The 19,845-nt window shown below is 44.0% G+C and overlaps 3 protein-coding genes across 11 annotated transcripts in view; 2 read left to right on the plus strand and 1 right to left on the minus strand.

Moving 5' to 3' along the window:
- Positions 1–19,845, plus strand: part of LOC117590506 (neurobeachin) — a 200,752-nt gene that overhangs the window by 98,853 nt on the left and 82,054 nt on the right. The gene's annotated exons all lie outside the window — the stretch shown is intronic.
- On the plus strand, positions 9,309–10,767 carry LOC117590508. Its single transcript, XM_034283195.1, has one exon. It carries the CDS (start codon positions 9,376–9,378, stop codon positions 10,582–10,584), a length of 1,209 nt encoding a protein of 402 aa, XP_034139086.1. The 5' UTR covers positions 9,309–9,375; the 3' UTR covers positions 10,585–10,767.
- On the minus strand, positions 16,032–17,888 carry LOC117590507 (trichohyalin). Its single transcript, XM_034283193.1, has one exon. It carries the CDS (start codon positions 17,871–17,873, stop codon positions 16,128–16,130), a length of 1,746 nt encoding a protein of 581 aa, XP_034139084.1. The 5' UTR covers positions 17,874–17,888; the 3' UTR covers positions 16,032–16,127.

Below are 19,845 nucleotides of genomic sequence, written 5' to 3' on the forward strand. Positions count from 1 at the left end.
CTGGGATTTGCAAATCCCTCTAATTTAATGAACGCTCACAAACACACACAGAGCATGGCACTGCATGGACACTGGCATTTTGACGTTGAGACACTCACAAATACACTCACAGAAACAAAAATACATCCATTAAATTCAGGGTGTACAGGTTGGAAATTTCACTGTTCTCATTTTCCAAGTTAAGTTGCAAACTTTGTAATTAACTTACAATTTTTAACCCTTTGAATGCAGAACCAAAAGCTCAGGCCACAAAGGGAAATTCAGCTGGGAAATTACAGTTCATTTGCGTGGGTACGGTCAATATTTTGTAGCTAAGCAACATATTTGGAGTGCTTTTAGTTTTGAAGTGGAGATTTATTGCATAGTCCGCAGAATTTCCCTTTCTCAATTGATTTTGGCGGGGGATACACACAGGAAAAATAGAAACCTAACACCACAAAGAAAATTCTTTAGACATGCGACTATTTGTATACCCGGTACTCGAAGAGTAAATAGGGTATATTGTATTTGTGCGAATAACGGTTGTATGTAATGCACAGAAGGAAACGTTTCCGACCCCATAAAGTTTATATATTCTTGATCAGCATCAATAGCCGATTTTCAAAATTGTAGATTTGGGAGGTTTTTGCCCTTTTGCGGTGGCGGAAGGGGCGTGGCTCATTTTTGAAATACACTGGTTTCAGTGTGAGCATATAGCAGTCTGGATGCAAGATTTGGTGGCTCTAGCTTTTATAGTCTCTGAGAACTAGCCGACAAACAAGACGGACAGACGGACAGACAGACATGGCTCAATCGACTCGGCTATTGATGCTGATCAAGAATAAAAATACTTTATGGGGTCGGAAACGTTTCCTTCTGTGCATTACATACAACCGTTATTCCTCACAAATACAATATACCCTAATTACTCTTCGAGGACCGGGTATAAAAATGTAAAATTTGACAAACCGCTAAGGTACACATGTAGTACTGAGTGCCGGGTATAAAAGTTGTGACGCGTAAGAAGCGTCTCACACGTCCCTTCTTGTTATTTGTAAGATGTCAAAAAATATGTATTGTTCTTTTTCTTAAAGAAGGATTGTTCCAACAGATAATTTCGTTGTAGTTGTAGTTATTAGCATGTACTCATGATAATATTTATCTAATTTTTTGTTAAAATCTAGCATTCATTCATTTGAAAATCTCCGCAGATGTTACGTATCTTTGAGATACTTGTCCCAAAGAAAATCTGGCAACTGTTTGGATATGTTTTCGCCCAGTTTCGATTGCAATTGCATTGAGTTGTGGCCGTACACGTCGCAAAGGCGACTGTAAAAGTGCTTCAATCACGGCACGGGTGGGTCCTAGCCCTCTTCACCAGTTTGGCAGCATCTTTTCTTTGTCCCCAAGCATTTCTTTTTGTGTTGATGTATGGGGCGGAGCAGAAGTGTAAATAAAGGAAAAGTCGTGCCCGTTGTGCAAGCACTCAAAAGTGGATGGTGGCTGCCACACACGCACACGCACACCTCAGACGCTGCCGCAGCCTCTTCTCCACCTGCAGTTTGTGGCACGTTCCTCTTGGTCTCCCCTTTGGGGTTCCTTTTTCTTTGGCTCTTTACTTGATTTACTCTGCTCTTTCTCTTTCTCTCTCTCTCTTGCTCCTCTTCCATGTGCTATGTCATCGATGTTTGCACGTTTCGCTTTATTTATTTGGAAATCTTTTTTTATTCCGTCTCTCGTGCCCCTATTTTTTTATGCGCTCACAAAGTGTATTTGTATTTGCTTAAAAATCAATTACGTCATCATTGTAAAATGCGAATTGGAGTATATATATATATATGTATTTATGTATAACGATGGCAATTCTGGAAACTGTCGGTTGGGCACAGGAGTGTGGATCGTGGAGTGTGGGACCCTGCTTGTCTCTCGTTCTGCACTCTTTTACATTTGTTTGCTACACCGTCACTCCATTGGGTCCTTCCACTTGTGTCAATACTTATCCCAGGACGATATTAAACCCCTCCATCTGTCTCCTCCTCCTCCTTCCCCATGACCCACTCACCTGCGGGGCACATCTGTTTCTGTCACATGTCTCGCCCGAAACAACCATCGGCGAAGAAGCAGCATCATTGTTTGCACGATATTTTATTTATATTTTGTCAATTTTTGTGCAACTTTTGCTCATCTACACCCCTTAACCATTGTGTGTGTGTGTGTGTGTGTGTGTGTGTGTGTGTGTGTGAGAGAGTGTGTGTGTGTGTGTGTGTCAGTGGGGTTGGACAAGGACCAAAGGTCCTTCATCTTCAATGGCAAATGTAATAACGCTGCAGATTTGACAGCAGCTTCTCCGCTCCTCTGGGCCATTTCATTTTGTGGCAACCATTTTTCAATGGCCGTCAAATAATGCAGCAGCTGACCTGACACTGAAATGTGTCTTTGTGTGTGTGTGTATTTGTATGTGTTTGCTTGTGTGTGGGAAAGGTGGGAAAATTGGGATCAGTGAAAATGCCATTCAATTACACTACTCGACAAAATCGAACTTTTATTTTCCGCTTCGAACCAAACCAACTTTTTCTGATAGACTGAGGGCTTTAAATATTTGTAAAGAACTATGGTTTTTTCTATGGCAGAACTTTTTTTAACGAATTTATAAAGTATCATATTTTAACGGTTATCTTAGAGGTATCGCTTCCTTTTCTCACATGTCCTCAATATATTACATCTGGTTCTAATGAACTAAGGCATTCTATAAAACTGATAAATGCGTCTATAATGTATGCCTCAACACTTTGTGGTTTTAGCTTACCGTTTGAAGAATATTGAGCTTTGAAATGCAAAAATGTTGATTTCTGTAAGGTATTGTTTAAGAAATGTTGACTTTAAAAACTCAGGAAAAGTCGAAAAAAAGTCAATCCTGTGTTCTCATATTTTTTGTGTAAAGGTGCATTGGTTATTGGTGCTTTTTGTAAATGGTTCTTCTCTGTCGTTTGTTCATAAATAGAAATTCGAATTTATTGGGCTGAACAATAAATATTTGTGTGCGTGATTTTCAAATCAATTGATAAATTAACCATAATTGGTTAATAAATTATAGATATTTTGAGAGGAACACGTCTGAGTAGCTTTCGCAATATTTTTCTCTGATTAAATTTAATCGAAAAATATTTTTTAAATGGTCGGTAACTTACAGAAAATTTCTATGCCACATGATATCTGATCAATACATTTAAAATAATGTTTTGAAAACGAATGAATAAATCATGTAAGTAAAATATACATTTTTGTATCGATTACACAAAGATTGGCAGAGAAATTCTCATCAGCGAATCGAAAGAAATGAACAGAATACCAGATCCGAACTCAAATTCGGATGATTATGGCATAAGGAAATGGGCATGGAGGGTATGCCCACAACCCACTACCCATCAGCGCCACCGCCAAATGGCGGAAAAAATAAAGGCCATATATTGGCTGTGGGTGTTGTCTGCTGACGAGTCCAGGGGCCGCGTTTCGCTCATCGGGAGTATTGAAACGCATGAATCCGGCAAAATACACACATTTAGGCCTTATTCATTTCGAGTCCGTCGAGGACTCATCCCCTTGGCCAGCAGCTGTCGCCTTGCCTGCCTGGCTGTCCAGGTCCTGGCTGTCCTGTCTGTGTGTGCTGGCCATTCAATTCAAACAGATTTCCCGATGAAAACGATGTAAAAAAAGAAAAACTGTAATTCATTTAAGTGTTCTTTTGAGCGTATGGGTGGCCGCATGGCAGCATGCTACATGCTGCATGTGTACTCTGTGTGCCCACATGAAATTTCATATTTTTAATGACCAACGGGTGAATGAATGAATGGAACGGAAAGAAAGAAAGTGCGCAAAGTTCGGGAGGCGAGGCGTGGCAAGGCATGGCAAGCGATGCAAGAAACTCAAAAGCAAACATCACTGGGATCTGGCAGCAGGACCTGCTGTTTCAGAAGCTAGGGCGGCAGAGGATGCGAATGGATGGGAAATAAAATAAAATCCATATATGCATACTTTGCATTTATTAAAAAGAGAGAGGAGCGAACGCGAGGGGAAATGGGGGAGGAGTGTATGGAATTTGAATTCAAAGGATATGGATATATTGCATGAAAAAGAAAGGAAAATATGCAACATGCAACATGCAGCACATTCCATTCCCCGGCTTAAAGAGCGCTTTCTCTCTCACCCTCTCTCTGTCTCTCTCGCCTTTTGGTTAATTTTTTATTATTCCAAGAGATGAGAGAAAAATCACAGCGGGGCAGCGGCAGCCGCGGGCGGCACGTGAAGATGAACCCTTCATGTGCCTCGTCCTGCAGCTCCTCATGGTGCAGCTCCTCGTGGTGGTGCTGCTGCGGCTGCTTCTGTGGAGATGTTCTTAATGGCTCAGTTGTTTGGTTAGCAAATTGAACGAAAACAAACTTGAAAAGTTCTTAGCAGAAGCCGCAGCCTCAGACCGATGATGGAATGGAAATGGGAATAGTTATGCAGTCGCAGTGGCAGTTTCCCTTCCCTTCCATCAAAATATTCCTTTTTAAAGTTCTTTTACTACGATTAGTTTTTCCGATTTTTCCATAATTTGAGTAGAATGTCACGGGGCGGGCATATCGATTTGACTCATAATCCCTCCCTCAACGACAGCATTTAACGGGGGGAAAATAGGACGCCAGGATCCCCTAGAATGCCATGCAACTGCTACTGGGCCTGGGGTGGGATGGGAGTCTTTTGCGAATAATTCAATTCAATGAATTTGACACTGCCAGTGCCACTGGCATTCAATTGAATACCAAACAGATGAACAGATGATAGATAGATGTATATATTCATGACTCGCCTCGTGCCCCCAGGACCTGCGATGACCGCTAAGTGCGGGGCATAATGATCATGTTTCCGTTGGTTTCTGTGGTCCACTCGTGAATATAAATTACAGAAATTGCAGTTGCAGGACACATCAGTATGCCCCCTGCATCCCCAAGTGCCATATCTCTCCCGTTCAATTTATTCTGTTTCATTGAGTTTGTTGTAATTGCTTCAAAATTGTTAAAATTGCCGCCACTGGCTGTGCGGCGTGTAGCATGTGGCAAGTGGCAAGGGCAAGGTTGCTGCTGCAGGCTAGGAAAAGGGGTGGAGAAGCGTTTAAAAATTGATGTTGCAACAGCCGTATATTGCAGATGCAGATGCATATGCAGAGGCAGTGGAAGAGGCACAGTAAAAAGGAGGTTAACATGACCTGTCCTCGGCCTTAGGTCCATGTCCGTATGCCCCCAGGCCCCCTTGTGCACCCCCTTCCCGACCATAACAATAACGAACGACGCAACACTTATGTTGGTTTACTTTTTGTTGCTGCCACCACCACCACCACCACCACCACCACCCCTTGCAGCACACTCTCCTGGATGGCTGCCGCACAATGAAGTGGAAGTGGCAGTGGCAGTGGCAGTATCCTAGGACCAGCACCAGCATAGTCGTAAAGAAAGTACTGTCACTGCCAGTACTGCAGCCACATTCCACATTCCATATGCTACGACTCGTTAATGCTACATGCTGCATGCTACATGAAATTTGCTGTTGAAATATAACCTTCACTTGCAGCAGCCATCTGCAGCAGCAGGTCAAAGCCTCAACGTTGTTTGGTTTTTTGTTTTTTTTTTTGTCTTTCTTTCTTTTTTTTTAAAGCCAAACCCAGGGAAATCGTGCAAAAATTGTGGGGCATGATGAAGAGATAAATAAGAAACAATTATGCTAAAAATGTCTAAAAATTGCAAGAAATATGCAAATATGCAGTTGTCCTATGCACACTTGAACATGGGGTTTGATCCAAAGTTTGATCTACCGCTTGAGCTGTACATTTATGAAGTTTTAGTCCGAATAATCGGACAATCAGTGATGAAAACCCTACCCAATCGGGAATGAAATTAATGGCTACTTCCTCTCCTTCTTGCTGTCTTCCTCAGCGACCATAATCAGAGTTGCATTGTGTGTAGGATGTAGCGATAAAAAAAGTGGAAGAGGCGATGGAGGGCAATTACAGTAGCAGAATGTAGTGAATAGATAGAGAGAGAGAGAGAGAGAGTTGTGGGGAAAGTTCTGCCGTTTAAGCGGGAAAAAGTATAGGGTTTACATATATACATATGTGTATATACTTTTTTTAATGGCTTTCAATGATTAAATTGTTGATAACAATTTTAAGCTTCACTTCCTTTCTCTGCCGCTCTGCCCAAGACTCTTTTGTGTTACGCTCGTTAGCATCTTGTTGTTGTTTTTGACCAACTTTCCACAGAGGGAAAAACAGATACGACGGCTGCAAGCTGGAAGCCTGTTGGTTGGGGAGGAGTTCCATGTAAACTTTAACGTGGGCATAACAATGTGCCCTTAACTTGGCCCAGACACTGCTGCTGCAGTTCTTTCCTTCTCTCTTACGCTCTGCTCTCTCTCTGTCGTCTCCGCTCTTCTGTCTTCTGTCTGCTTTCTGAACACTCTTTTTCTGCCTCTGTCAATTTCAATGTGCAATTACTTGGAATTTGTTTGAAGTTTCTAAAGCAGAAGCAGCAGCAGCAAAAGTTTTTTCATTCCTTCAGGGTCTCCTCTCGTCCTTCTTCCACATTAAAAATTTAATTACGATTCCATGGACATCCCACAAATCGAAATGAGAAATGTATTCAAGCAAAAAAATACACTTGGAATCCTTCAGCATTTACTGAAAAAATGGATTCAATCCAAAGAATTCATTCGCGAACATCTTTACACATTGTGTGAATGCCACAGGCTTTGTGGCATTTTCGAGCATTCAACTAATCGTCTAACACTTTTTTTTCGAAAATGGATACATGGTTCAATAAAGAATACGATTCTTTCTTTCTTTTCTGGAAGAATTTAGATAAAATTCTCATTCTTTCCCGCAGCATTTCCTCCAAGTATAATTACGCGATAGTTTGGTTTTTTATGTATTTATTACGGGTTTAAGTGACTTGTAAGTGAATTTCTGATTCGAAGAGTTACATTTTGCTAGGCCTTCGGTTCATTGTTGATGCATTGATTTAATGATGAATCCGTTTCGCGGCTTTTGCCACTGCTGGTGTCCATTTGGAATTCTGAAACCAGGGACTTTGCCAAGGCACATGGCATGGGGAATAACTTAGGACACGTTGTGCATTTTGATGGGGTGAAAAGAGGCTGAGGATGGGAAAAAGTAGGATATTGAACTGGAGCAGGTCTCTGTTTTGCCCTTTTTCGCATCATTGCCTCCTCCTTTTGCTCCGCTAAAAAATGTGGTGGCAAGAAAATATATAAAATGGGTGTGCGTGGCGGATGCGGATCCAGAGGGTTGCCTTCACGAAAAGCGGTCGGTTTTTCCACCCTTTTATTACTGTTTTATTTTATGATTATTATGACTTTTGATGTCAGTCAAATGGCTGTAAATATCAATCGGGGTCAGAGGTTAAAAATCTGTGTAAAACACACAAACCACACACCAAAAAAAACTGTTTCCTTCGTTGCAGTTTCCATTGCCATTTCCATTTTCACTTCGATTTCGATTTAGTTTTTATTTCTGTCGGTTTATCAAAAACACCGACAGTGAAGCTCGAACTCGAAACTCAAACTATTTCAATTCCCCAATGCATACGGATATGTGTGCAACATACAATAAATAAATATCTCTGCCACACGGCCAGCCAGCCAGCCATCCGTAGGGGTAGGGCCAGACAATAATCGTAATAATAATGACAGCAACACCGATGTACCAATCGATGCGCAAGAAGCCAAGGCAATGGCTGTAAACAATCTGTGGAAAAGGATGCAGGGCGGGGGAGGAGTAGCAGGAGGCGGAAAAGCCAATCAAAGGATGAGAGAACAGAGAAAAAGAGAGATAGGGAGAGAAAAATAGTATACAATTTTCAATGCATAAGCAAACTCCAACCAACACCAACTTCACATTTTTTCCCATGAATAACGAATGAGCTGCCAATTTTCGGAATGTTTTTACTGTTATTCCTGCCTTGGCCAGAGCTGCCAGACTCTTTGGTATTTATCGATTATTTATCGATAGAAGAGGACCACGGATTAGTATGCTTTAAGAGGCAAATAACAAATAACTCGAGGGAAACTATCTGGATACAAGTTTCCAATGGAAAATTGTGTGTTTACAGAGAGATATGTATGTATATACTAAATTGAATTCCACATGTGGCATAAAGTTTCTTTTCTATATTTCTGGTTGAATAAGTAACCTTGGAAGCCTTTTGCTGTCTCTACTTCCTACTTCATCCTGTCAAAAGATGTTCATCTCTGATTTCGGTGTTTGTTTTAAGAGCTTTCTCTCTCCCTCTCTGTTGTTGTGGTCATTTCCTTGGGGGTTGATTATATGTTTGTTTTATGAATATCTTTCAATTTATTTCTCTAACAAACACCAATGCAAATGCCAAACACACACACACACACACACACACACAAACTCTTGATAGAAGAAACACGCTATACGCACGCAAAAAAGACAATAAAATAAATTAGAACGAAAATAAAGCAACAGCTTCTTCCTGTCAGAGAGATCTGCTCTGTATATAGTATATAGTATTTGTTGTATATCGTTATGTACCCCACTGTATTTATGTGTATGTGTATGTGTCTTTCAATGTATGTTCGCTTGTGCCTTCAACTGTACCAATGTTCCATTCCGTTTCGTTTCTTTTTCAAAACACACGCACACGCTATTAAAATAAACAAAAAATGTACATATAGAAAAAGCTGCTTTAAATATTTAAAACAGAAATAATGAGAACGATGAAAGGGTTTTCCAATGCCGTTTAGTTTTATGCAAATGAACTAAAAAATTACGCACAAAAAAGAAACCAAATGCAAAAGGAAAACCAAACAAAAATGACAAAAAAACGACAAGAAACAAATTCGAAATTAATTTGCATTGAATAACAAAACAGTCTCTGCCCTGGCCGAGGCCGCTCTTCACACAGTTTCAGTTTCAATTTCAATTTCAGTCAAGGATAAAGCGACAAACGGAAAAACAACGACAAACCAAAAGTAAAAGAAAAAGAGAACGAGCAAAGGAGCAAATGTAAAGCAACAAATTAATAGAAAATGAAGTGCCAAATTGTTAAAAGCAACAAAATTCAATTTAAGAACGAAATCTAAACAGAAAGAGATAAGAAAAATAGAGCAAGAGACGGAGAGAGAGAAAGCGAGTGACTTTAAAACGGTAATCGTTTCGGGTTCCTTTCGGTTTCGTTTCGTTTCGCGCGATTTGCGGTGTTTCGTTCTCCTTTGGTGCGTGCTTTGCGTTACGTTCCGTTCTGTCTCCGTGTTTCGCCTCCTGTATATCTATCATTTTTTTCCGCTGTCGGGCTCTCTCCAAATGGGTTTCAATTCCTGATGATGGAGACATTTCTTGTCCTGGGCCTGTGTTTTATCCTGTACGAAGCATTGGATTTCTTTCAAGGCTGCATCCACAGCAACACCCCAACGCCGAGCGACCAGATCGAGGCCTATCGCCGCGAACTCGACGAACAGCGCCAGCAGCAGCAGCAGGAACAGTTCCTAGCGGGTCTAACGCCCCTGCTGGGCGCCCAATTTGCTGCCGCCGCCGCCGCTGCCGCTGCAGCAGCCTCCTCAGGCTCCCAGTCGACGCTGGGCAGCACCACAGCCACGCCCACAGCCTCAACGGCGAGCGTCATTAGCGATTCGTACGACCAGGACACACATTCCCATTCACAGGAGGTCGCCTCACAACAGCAGCAGCAGCACTCCCTGAGTACACCAGGACTTTTCCGTCCTGCTGCTTTGGGCTACTACGATCCGGAGGATCCGCTGCATGCCACATCGTCGCTGCCACGCGACTTTTACTACCTGCAGCAGCAGCAGCTGAAGAACAAGGCCAGCGCCAAGTCGCTGCTCTCGAAGTTCTCGTCCACGAACTCGGACAATCGCATCTACCCCGAGGCCGGGGCCAGCACGGGGCACAGTCTGCTCGGTGGAGGAGTCATCACCCATCAGCCACTGCCCGTGGTGCCACCCACTGAGGCATCATCCTCGAGCCTCTTTGACTGCCAGCCACCGACTGTGGCACCGCACCAGCTGCAGGCGCCCTCCCCGTTGCTCCTGGAACTGAAGCGTGCAATCATCAGCCATCAGTCGCACGCACACACCGTGTTGGACGAGGACGACGAGGAGCTGATCAGCAGCGACAACGGTTGTCCACAGTGCGAGGAGGAAGAGCAACAGCAGCACCAGCGGCGCCAGGAAGAGCTCTACGACAACGAAGTGCAGGAAGAGGAGGAGGAGGACGACGATCTCTCCTACAACAGCAACAGTCCACCGTCCTCCGACCGCGGAACGACGACAACGGTGCACAGCAGTGAGCCGAATATCAGCGCCTTACTGCCACGCATCCATCACATAGCCATCGACGACCTTGGCACAGCGACGGGGACGTCGGCCTCAACCAACGGACACTCGGACTCCATTTCTGGCTGCGGCCTGGCGGCCACATCACACGCCGACTTTCGGGAGATCGAGTGCGAGCGTCTGCGACGAAAGTGCGTGAGCGTAAAGCGCATCTATAGCATATCGGAGAAATTCTAAATCAAAACATACTCGAAATTCGCTATTCGATAAACAACTGACTGTCTCATTAACACCTGTACAAAGCAATCGATCAAAAAAAAAAAAAGACTCAGTAAAAAACTCACCATTGCACCACCCGCACCACCGCCAAAAGCCAAAAAAGAAATCATCGCTCAAAAAAAGAATCGCAAAATCAAAAATCAACATTATCAAAACCAAAGCAGATATCAATCGAAAATCTCAAAAATCAATTTGAAAAAAAAAAACCAAAATCCAAATGCAACCAAAATCACAACAAAATTGCCCACAAAAGCGAAACACCCCACACCACAAGGTTAGCAAAAAGAAAATATGCAAGCAAGAAAAACCCATCGAAAATTCACCATACAAATCTGGAGATTCATAGATCCTAGGATCCATGCCATAAAATCAGCACGACAGACATAAAAAATCTGAGAGAAATCCAACACGAAAGAAAAAAAAATAAATATATATTACAATAACAATTAATTATTGTATCCCCCACAAAAGAATTTGCACATCTTGAAGAATTTACCTTTTGTTTTTCCAGTCGGTTTCTGTTTTTGTAGCCTCGCACACAAACACACTGCCATTTGCCTGCCACAAGATGCAGCAAGCACCATCACCCGAAGCCCAGCATACGTGATCAGCCTTTAACTCAAGCCACCTTTCGCTTGAATCACTCAATCACCAATCAATCACTGGCTCGTTCTCACGCTCTCTATTTCTCGCTCTCACTCTCGCTCTCAATCTCATCGCATCGCATTGCATCGCACACTTTTCACTTGAGTTTTCCATTACAGCACCTCTTGGTAGCACCCACCGAAACACCCCACCAACCACCCATAACTTTTCTTACAACATTTAGCCCTGTTCATGGATACCAATCACATCGAGAAAAGGATACTAGAATATTACACATAACATTATGCCGGGATCTCCGCCCTTTTTATTTGTTCCTTTTCAAAAAATGTATTTATTATCTCTTAGTTATTTATTAATCGGATTCCAGTAGCGAAATGCAAGCAGCTAAATGCAAGAGATATTCATCGATTTTGTTAGGAAAAAAATTAGACTCTCCCCTGATTAATTGTCTTTGGATATATTTTCATCGAAAATAAACAATCTTTCGCTTTCGGTCTCTTTCTCCCATTTACTCTCTTTCAATCTGCTCCCTCGACACCTTTGTTCTCATTCTAACTTTCTGTTTTGAGCCACAATTCATTTGAATATCTTGACCACATTTGTAGTACATTCGTTGCACTCGTCATCAGACTGCCTTTTGTATTTCAAATCATTTTCAAAAAACTTTCTACAAAGTTGACCAAAAGCGAAAAGCAATCTCACTCCTTGTCTGGTGGCCAAAAAAAATTCTAGTAGGAGACACAGAGAGAGAGAGAGAAAACATAAAGAGCGATGATATTTAAATAGATTTTTGCATACGATTATTTCCAAGAGAAGCAGAAGGAAGAGCACAACCAGTGCACTGCTCCTTCAGTGGCAGAAGGGAGCAAAAGTTGTGGCAAATTTTGTGTTGTACACATATTTTGGGGGGGGTGGTTGGCGTTGAGTCAAGGCTCAGATTTATGCGTGTGTTTATCCATTGGAGTCACAAGGGGGTGGGGAACCATACTCTCTCTCCTTGTCTCTATTTTTCTCTCTATTTTCCATTCCGGCCACAGCTTAAATTTTCCTGCCATCAGGAACTTTTTGTATTTGTGTTTAGATATTTTTTGTGTTGGTTAACTTTTAGGCTCTGTTGAATTTACTCGGGGAATTCTTTTGGGTAGAACCTTTATGCGGGTGGGGAGGAGGGGTTTTGGTAGACCAGAGTACGAGAGTACCAAAGGACCAAAGGACCCCAGGAACAACAAATATGCTAACTAGTTACTGGCTATTGCCATGGACCTTTGCTGTGCTGCTGCCTTTAAACCTCTGCTCTGCTCTTGACTGTTATGCAAAGTAAATTGTGCATAATTGTCAGGACTAGGACACACAACAGACAGCGAGCGAGAAGGCGGGACAGAGCACTATGGTCCCAATGACCACTTTTGTTGACCAAAATATTAACTCGCCAACGAAATAAGATATTTTGATTTAGTCTTTTGATATTAGTTAAGAATAGCGAGAGGAGGGTTTTTTTTGATGGAAAATCGGTTTTTAATTTTTTTCTCAAAATGTTAGAAGCAAAAAAGGATGGGGGGGGATATGTTTAGCAGTGCAAGATTCTATTAAAAAAGTCGTAGTGTGAATTAAAACACCTTAAAAATCCAAGATAATACAATTTTGGTCTACGACACACAATAGGCTTACTAGGCCTATGCGGCTTACTAGGCGTTACTAGGTGACACTCTATTAAAAAAACTTTTTCAAAAATTAGTTTTCACTACGAACTGATACATATGGCCTCACTTGAACATACAATTACGAAGACATCGCCAACTACTAGATACCGTTCACATTACAAAACATGTAGTAAAAACCCTACTGAATAAAACGCATCCAAAAAATTGGATCAGTTTATCGTATTTTTCAATTTATGAGATATTTAAAACAGCAATAGAATTGGTACTTTTTCACTGCACATGCTGTGTAATAATGACCGCTGGGTTTCACAGCTGATTTTGCGAAGGTGACGCCATCTATGCAAATTTCTGGTAAGCAACATTGATGGTCACCTCTTGGTTTTAACTTTTAAAAATTAGCTTATGGCCAAAAAAAGTGGTCATTGGGACCATAGTGCAGAGGACACACGCACGCATATACATATGTATGCAAATGGCAGTAGCAGTAGCAGTAGAAGGAGCAGGAGCCCAGGACAATGACTAATTTTGCCATCATTGTTGGTGGTATAGCACACACAAAAAGTGAGGACCCACACACAAACACACAAATACACAAGATAGAGAGGAAGGATGTGGCATTACTATCATAGCTAACAAATTGTCGCAGCAGCCAGGATGACTGTCTCTCACACTTTTTGGCCATATCCTTTCAATTATTCTATAAACGGCGCTACGAATTTTGCTTCGATTTCATTTCTCGTTACCGCGCACCATTCCCATAGATACGCAAACACAAAGACGCATCTATGTACGTACATATGTGTGTGTGTATGTATGTGTCAGCTGTCCGTGTATCCTTCTGTGTGTGTGCGTATCCTTGGCCCGCATTTTTCCTTTACTACTGTTTCGTATCCATCCCTCTGGTGATTCTTCTTTTGTGTCCAGCAAGAGAGAGCGAGAGAGTGGGTGGGACAAGAGAGAGAGAGAGAGAGAGACAGAGCAAGCAGCAGCAGCAGCATTCAACGTTCAACGGTTTTGTTGTAATCTTTTGGTCTTTTCTTCATCATCGTTTAGCTTGATGTGGTTTTTCCCTTCGACTTAATCAGTTTTGCTATTGTTTGTTTTCCCTCGTTTCTCTGTTCTTTTCTCTGTTCTGCCACACACACAAAAACACACATGTATGTATCCCCCCTCTACCAACCCCACCCCCCGGTTTCCACTCTGTTTCTCTGTCTGTCAAAATGCGAATACGGATGCCGGATCCTTTGGCCATTCATTTCTTTGTTGCTTCTCGTCGAATGATGCCCAGAAAAGTATGCTACGATGTTGGTTGCAATTATAATGAGCAGAGGCAGAGAGAGCGGGAGAGAGCATAGATGTCCATCCTTTCCCCAAGGACATGGCATTCAAGGGTAATATTCCTTCTACATCATTAGGCCACCGCCCTCCGTTGCCATGCTTTTAACAATCAGTCATGGGTTAAGAGCTTAACCCATTCAACCCAACAGCAACAACAACATTTTCTGTATGGCATATATTTTTTGACCAAAAATCAAAATCCGCACATGGGAAAGTTATTTTATTTTAACGAAATTTAAGTAATGTAAATAAGTCCTCCCCCCCCACTCACTCCATATAATCCCTATCCCCCAACTGCTGCTGTCCTTGCCACTGTGCCACACACTTGTCTAGCGTTAGGTTAATACCCAAAAGAGACATATTAGCAACAGACGGAGCTATGAAGGCGGAGCCATGCTTCAGCTCAATTAATCTCCACCAACTTTGAATTTACAAAAAAAAAAACTCAATTGTGTGATGAGAGAGGAAACTTTTTTGCCTGCTCTTCGGCTTGGGGTGGTAGTGTGCTTTGAGGGTAGCTGTCAGAATCATCCCTTTCTTCAGTCCAGATTTTCCATATATTTTGGCTCCCAAATTTTTTATATTTGTGTCGCTTCACTTATGGGAAATTTGTGCAACGCATTAGCCGTTCCTGTGGGTTCTACCACATATGTACGTAATACTCGATTGTGTTATTCACTACGCGATTCCCATTAGTATATCTACTCTCCGGGCCAACTTTTAAAGCCATCAACGAACCGAACTGAAGGGATTTTCACTAACATGCCTGTCCCCAACAGTGGAATGTATGTTTTTGCCGCATCAAAGTTTCCTTTTAGTTGCCATGCGGATACCGCTTTGGAATGCATTTTATCAGCAGTTCTTCTTGCTGTAGTTTTGTGTATTTAATGAGAGCCTTTCCCCCGGCAAATTCGTTTTGCAATAAAAAGTTTCACAACCGCAGAGTATGCTTCAAGTTTTAATTCGTGGGATTCTCTCTCATACATTTCTGATGCAGTGATCAAATGCAGTCCCATGTGGACTGCACAGACACAGGAGCGTCGCCTGCTGGACCGCACCCAGTCGGAATATGACGCCCATTATAGAACTCGAGTACAGCAACTGGTCCACCATCAAGCAGAAGGATTCGGCCAAAGATCCTCGATCGCGAAAAAAAAACGCAGATGGCTAATTCTTGATATTTTCTATGGTCACTCTACTCTGTATATTTCCATGGTAAAAAAGTGGCTGGAGTCCTAGAGTTCCAATGTTGGTCCAATCCCAGAGATCCAATCGAATCCCTATCAAGAAAATGCTGATGTTTGTGAAGGTGCATTAAGCTTATGAAACATTTTTTTTCTTTTGCAAGTGAAGCTTACCCGTAAGCATCTTGAAGAGAGACTTGCAACAGCTCATTCGAACACGCTTTTGATCAAAAGTGAGCATATCTAACTCGTCGGCGTCCCGGACCTTTTTCATATTCTAAGCTCGTACGTCCACGCTTAGATTCAGCAAACCGAAACTTTACAGCTGTAAATTATATGGCAGAGTCCCCATAGACATCGTCCATCTCGGTTTTGATTTGGGAAGGCCGAACAATATTCATCTGAAATTTTGTCGTGAACATATTAAAAGATGCCAAGTTTGGTTAACGTTCGTCTACGTTGTCTGGCCAGAAAGTTATCAGACAGCCCTCGCATGTTGACAAATAAAAAGAAAATATTTAAAAATAATTTTTTATTTATAGGTAGGCCGACTATTTTTTTCAGCCCGCCCTCTTATACGTATGCCTGCGTGTGTCTGTGTGTGTGTGTTTTAGTGCCATTTGTCATCTTCGGATGTGTGGATGTGTGGATGTGTGCATGTGTTTGACGTGGATATAATTGAGTGTAGTGTGTGGTGTGCTGTGGCAGAAGCTTAAGTCATCGCTGCCCCCAGCTTCTTGTGTGCCGCATTCGCCACACGACCCTTCAACGTATTGAGCTCTCGTCCCGGCAGACATCCGCGCTTGGTCAGATCATCCAGCTTCACGGCAATCACCGTATCGATCTCTGTCTGGCGTTGCACCTCCGCGGCGCGTTCCTTTTCAAACTCCATACGCTCGGCGGCCAGTTCACGGCGACGCGCCCTTTCGCGCTCCTCCATCTGGCAGGCGACGCCCAAGCGGAGATTGTTCCGCTTCACCTTGTCCGCGGCGGCCTCAACTTTACGCTGCTCCGCCTCCTCGGCGCGGAGCTGCATCATGACCCTGTTGTCGCGCTCCCGTTGCGTGTAGTAGCAGGCCTTCATCTGACTGAGGCGATCGAGCTGCTCGAGATTTCCCTTGCGGAGTTCATCGGCGATGCGGCGCTCCTTTTCGGCGGCCTGGCGCTCAGCTTCGCGATACTTGCGCTCGAGGCGCTCGTGCTCGGCTATGAAGCGCATCTCGTCCTGGTTGTCCTTGGCGTTCATCATCTTCTGCTGAACGACAAACAGAGCGTCACGCTGGCGCTTCACCTCAGCCTGCTGGGCCTTCCTCTCGGCTAGCTCCTGTCGCAGTTTGGCCTCCTTCTGCAGCAGGTAGTCGTAGGCGCGCCGCTCGTCACTCTGATCCTGCTGGCACAGCATGCGCACAAACTCGCGATGCATCTTTGAGTACTTGTCCAGCTCCTGGCGATAGCTCTGCTTCCCCTTGGAGACGGCCTGGACGTGGTGGGCCTCCGCTTTCTTGAATTCATCGACAGAGACTCGCATCTCGTGTGCCTCCTGCTGCTGCCGATCCTGGGCGGTGAACCGCATCTTTTCGCGATCGAGTATCTGCTGGCGGACATCCGCACCATACTGGCGACGCTTGATCTCATCGATCGCATCCTTCTGCTTGTCGGTGCCCCACTTACTGTTGTTGTACTCGAGATTCTTGCGCGCCTGATGGGCGTCACATTCTGCCTGGGCGCGGTCAAGCAATTGACGCTCTTGTACCTGTGCGGTCCAAATGGCGCTGCATTTGGCCTCCGAAATGGCCTTGGTGGCCTCCCGCACTCGCTCATCCATTTCGTATCTGACATTCAGCGAATGCTGCAACACCTTGAGGCGACTCGCCTCCGCTCGCTGCTCCTCGTCGACGTCGGCCGCCTCCATATCCTGCTGGCGCTGGAGCTCCTTCTCGCGCCGCTGCCCGTCAATGGCACGGAAATAGCTGCGTATCCGTTCGGTCTCTTCCGTCTGTTGGCGCTGTTCTTCCTGCTTCATGGCCTGCTCGGCCCGCTTCTCGTCGGCGGTCTTTGGACGCCCCGATCGCATTCGCTCCAGCTCAATGGGAGTGAGCTCGGCAAAGCCCTTCGACTCCCACGACTGGCCCTGCACATGGAAGAACGTAGCCTTTCCGGACTCGGCACGCTTCTCGCTGGGCGTCGGTTTGTTGCCGCCGATGCGACGCGCCATGACGGCCAAGGCACCTGGGACACGTCCCGGTGGACGTGTGCCCGGCGGCAGCATGCGTTTGCCATTGGCGTCCTTGGTCTTCACCGGCCTGTCCTTGCGCACGCCACATGGGATTTCCTGCTGCTGCAACATCCCAGCAGCTGCATTCTTGTAATACACCAACTTTCCGGTGCGATCAAAGCAATCGGGCGACAGCCGCGCCTGCGATGCCCGCGGCTCGCAGGGAATTCTTTTCTTTGACATCTTTCGAGCGAGTAATTGTTCTATCCGAAAATCTGTCAGTACGGGGGCAGTACGCAATCTCTGACAGTATGATCGAGGCCTGCTTTAGGCACCCTTGGAAAACAAGTGGAGGCGTGGAGTCCTGCGTTTACTTCCGCCTGCTTTGAGTCGACATTTTGGAGGCGTTGATGCTTGCCCCAGCCACAGAGCCATTTGCCCCTTCTTCTGTATTCAGTCAGTGGCGCATGCAGCAGCCCCTCCACCCACTTGCTGCACGCTGTTTTGGCTTCTCTCTATGCCGCAGCAGCGGCAACTGCAGGTGGCATGAAAATTTAATTATACGCCTCGCTGAGACGGTGCTGACACTGCTGCTGTGGACGGTGCTGGCAGTGCCACAAGAACAATTCTCGGATAAGCGACGGGGAAATTGTTGAACAATTTCATGACAAATTGAGTTGTGGCTTAACTTCAGTTTCTACAGTTAGCACTGGGAAAGGGGGGATGTGCGTGGGCAGATTATGTTGCAAGGAATGTTGTTGCAAGTCAAAGAATTCATAAATCAAGAATTTACACTTTCCAGCTTAACGTTTTCCATTGGTAAAATATTAAATTTCCGGAATGGAAAGTAGATGTCGCTACTAAGCTGAAGAATTTTGTTAATTTTTTAAAATAACTGAAGATTTTGTATCATTAAGTTTCCACTTCATTGGACTGCAAATTGTGTGCCTCCCCGCACATTTCTAGAAAATCTTTAGACCTGAAGAAGAAGCCTTGTTCCGCTCCGTTCATGGAATTCCACTCTGTTCCCTTTTTTAATAAATTCCCAACCACCATGTGCCTCTCTTGAATTAATTCCCTTTTCCTGAATTTTAATATTACTTTAAATATGAATTATTTCTACCACATGCACTACGCATACGCACCGTGGTCGTCTGGTCTACTCTGTTCTGCTCGAGTCTGTCCTGTTGCAAACAACTTTTGCACATTTCAATGGCAATAAAAGTGATTTAATAAGGCACGAAAGCTAACGAAACGAAAGGCGAAAAGCGAAAAGCGAAAGGAGCCCAGAAATGAAAGAAAACAAAAACATAACAATGAAAAAGAGATGCGAAATCCAGAGTGAAATCAGTTTGATTTGTCGCCACAGACGATTGTTGTTGGCGGCGGGGCATAGACAGAGAGGCAGAGTGAGAGGAAGAGAAAGAGAGAGGCTGGGCCACGCCCAGTGCGTGTGATTAAGTGCGCGTTTAATGTGCACGCCATGGCCATAAAACAAATTGTGTGCAATGCCAACAAAAACGGAGACGGAGTCGAAGAGAACCCCGTGGAACCCACTCAATCCTTCAGCTAAAACTTTTGTTGTGCTCGACTGTGCGGTTGTTCGCCTGCTCGCCTGGATCTGTGGGCTTTGAAATGTAAATACAGCTCATTATTTCCAATGCCCTGCCATTCATTTGCAAAGTTTCCAGTCGGCCCACAGACTCTCACTTGCCAACAACTCGTGGCAGTCGCTCCTGCCACACGGAACACTGCCATGACGCTGCAATCGTCAAGTGCTGTAGCTAAAGAATTTCCCTATATTTTTAGCACATCTTTCGATAGATTGTAACTTATTCAGTTTCATCCATCTAAAATGAAAAAATTTTGACCTAAGAATCGATTTGTCCATAAGTTATCGGTAAAAACAAGGCTCATCGATAACAAAATTCGAGTTGTAATTATTTGAGAGAAAGCTCCCTTCGAAAGTTCTACTCCAATTTCACTAAATTGTCTCTAGTTTCCGGCCCAGTGTGTGTCTTGCCTGGTCTTGGGTCAAGAACTGTGAGTGGGAGGTGGGAAGTGGTTCTTGGGTCACCTTTAATTAACTGTAATGTCAGCTGGTGGCAATGGCAGTGGCAGTGTGGCAACTTGGCCAACGTGTGTGTAATGGTCTCCTCTTGCCACTGGATATGTGTGTGTGTGTGTGAACCGCTCCAAGGGTTTATTATTTTCA

Source organism: Drosophila guanche, unplaced genomic scaffold (assembly GCF_900245975.1).
Source record: "Drosophila guanche unplaced genomic scaffold, DGUA_6, whole genome shotgun sequence".
Lineage (NCBI taxonomy): Eukaryota > Metazoa > Arthropoda > Insecta > Diptera > Drosophilidae > Drosophila > Drosophila guanche.

What these genes read in the sequence shown, in the direction of transcription:
- LOC117590508 (XM_034283195.1), top strand. Translation starts at nt 9,376, where the DNA reads ATGATGGAGACATTTCTTGTCCTGGGCCTGTGTTTTATCCTGTACGAA.
- LOC117590507 (XM_034283193.1), bottom strand. Translation starts at nt 17,873, where the DNA reads ATGTCAAAGAAAAGAATTCCCTGCGAGCCGCGGGCATCGCAGGCGCGG.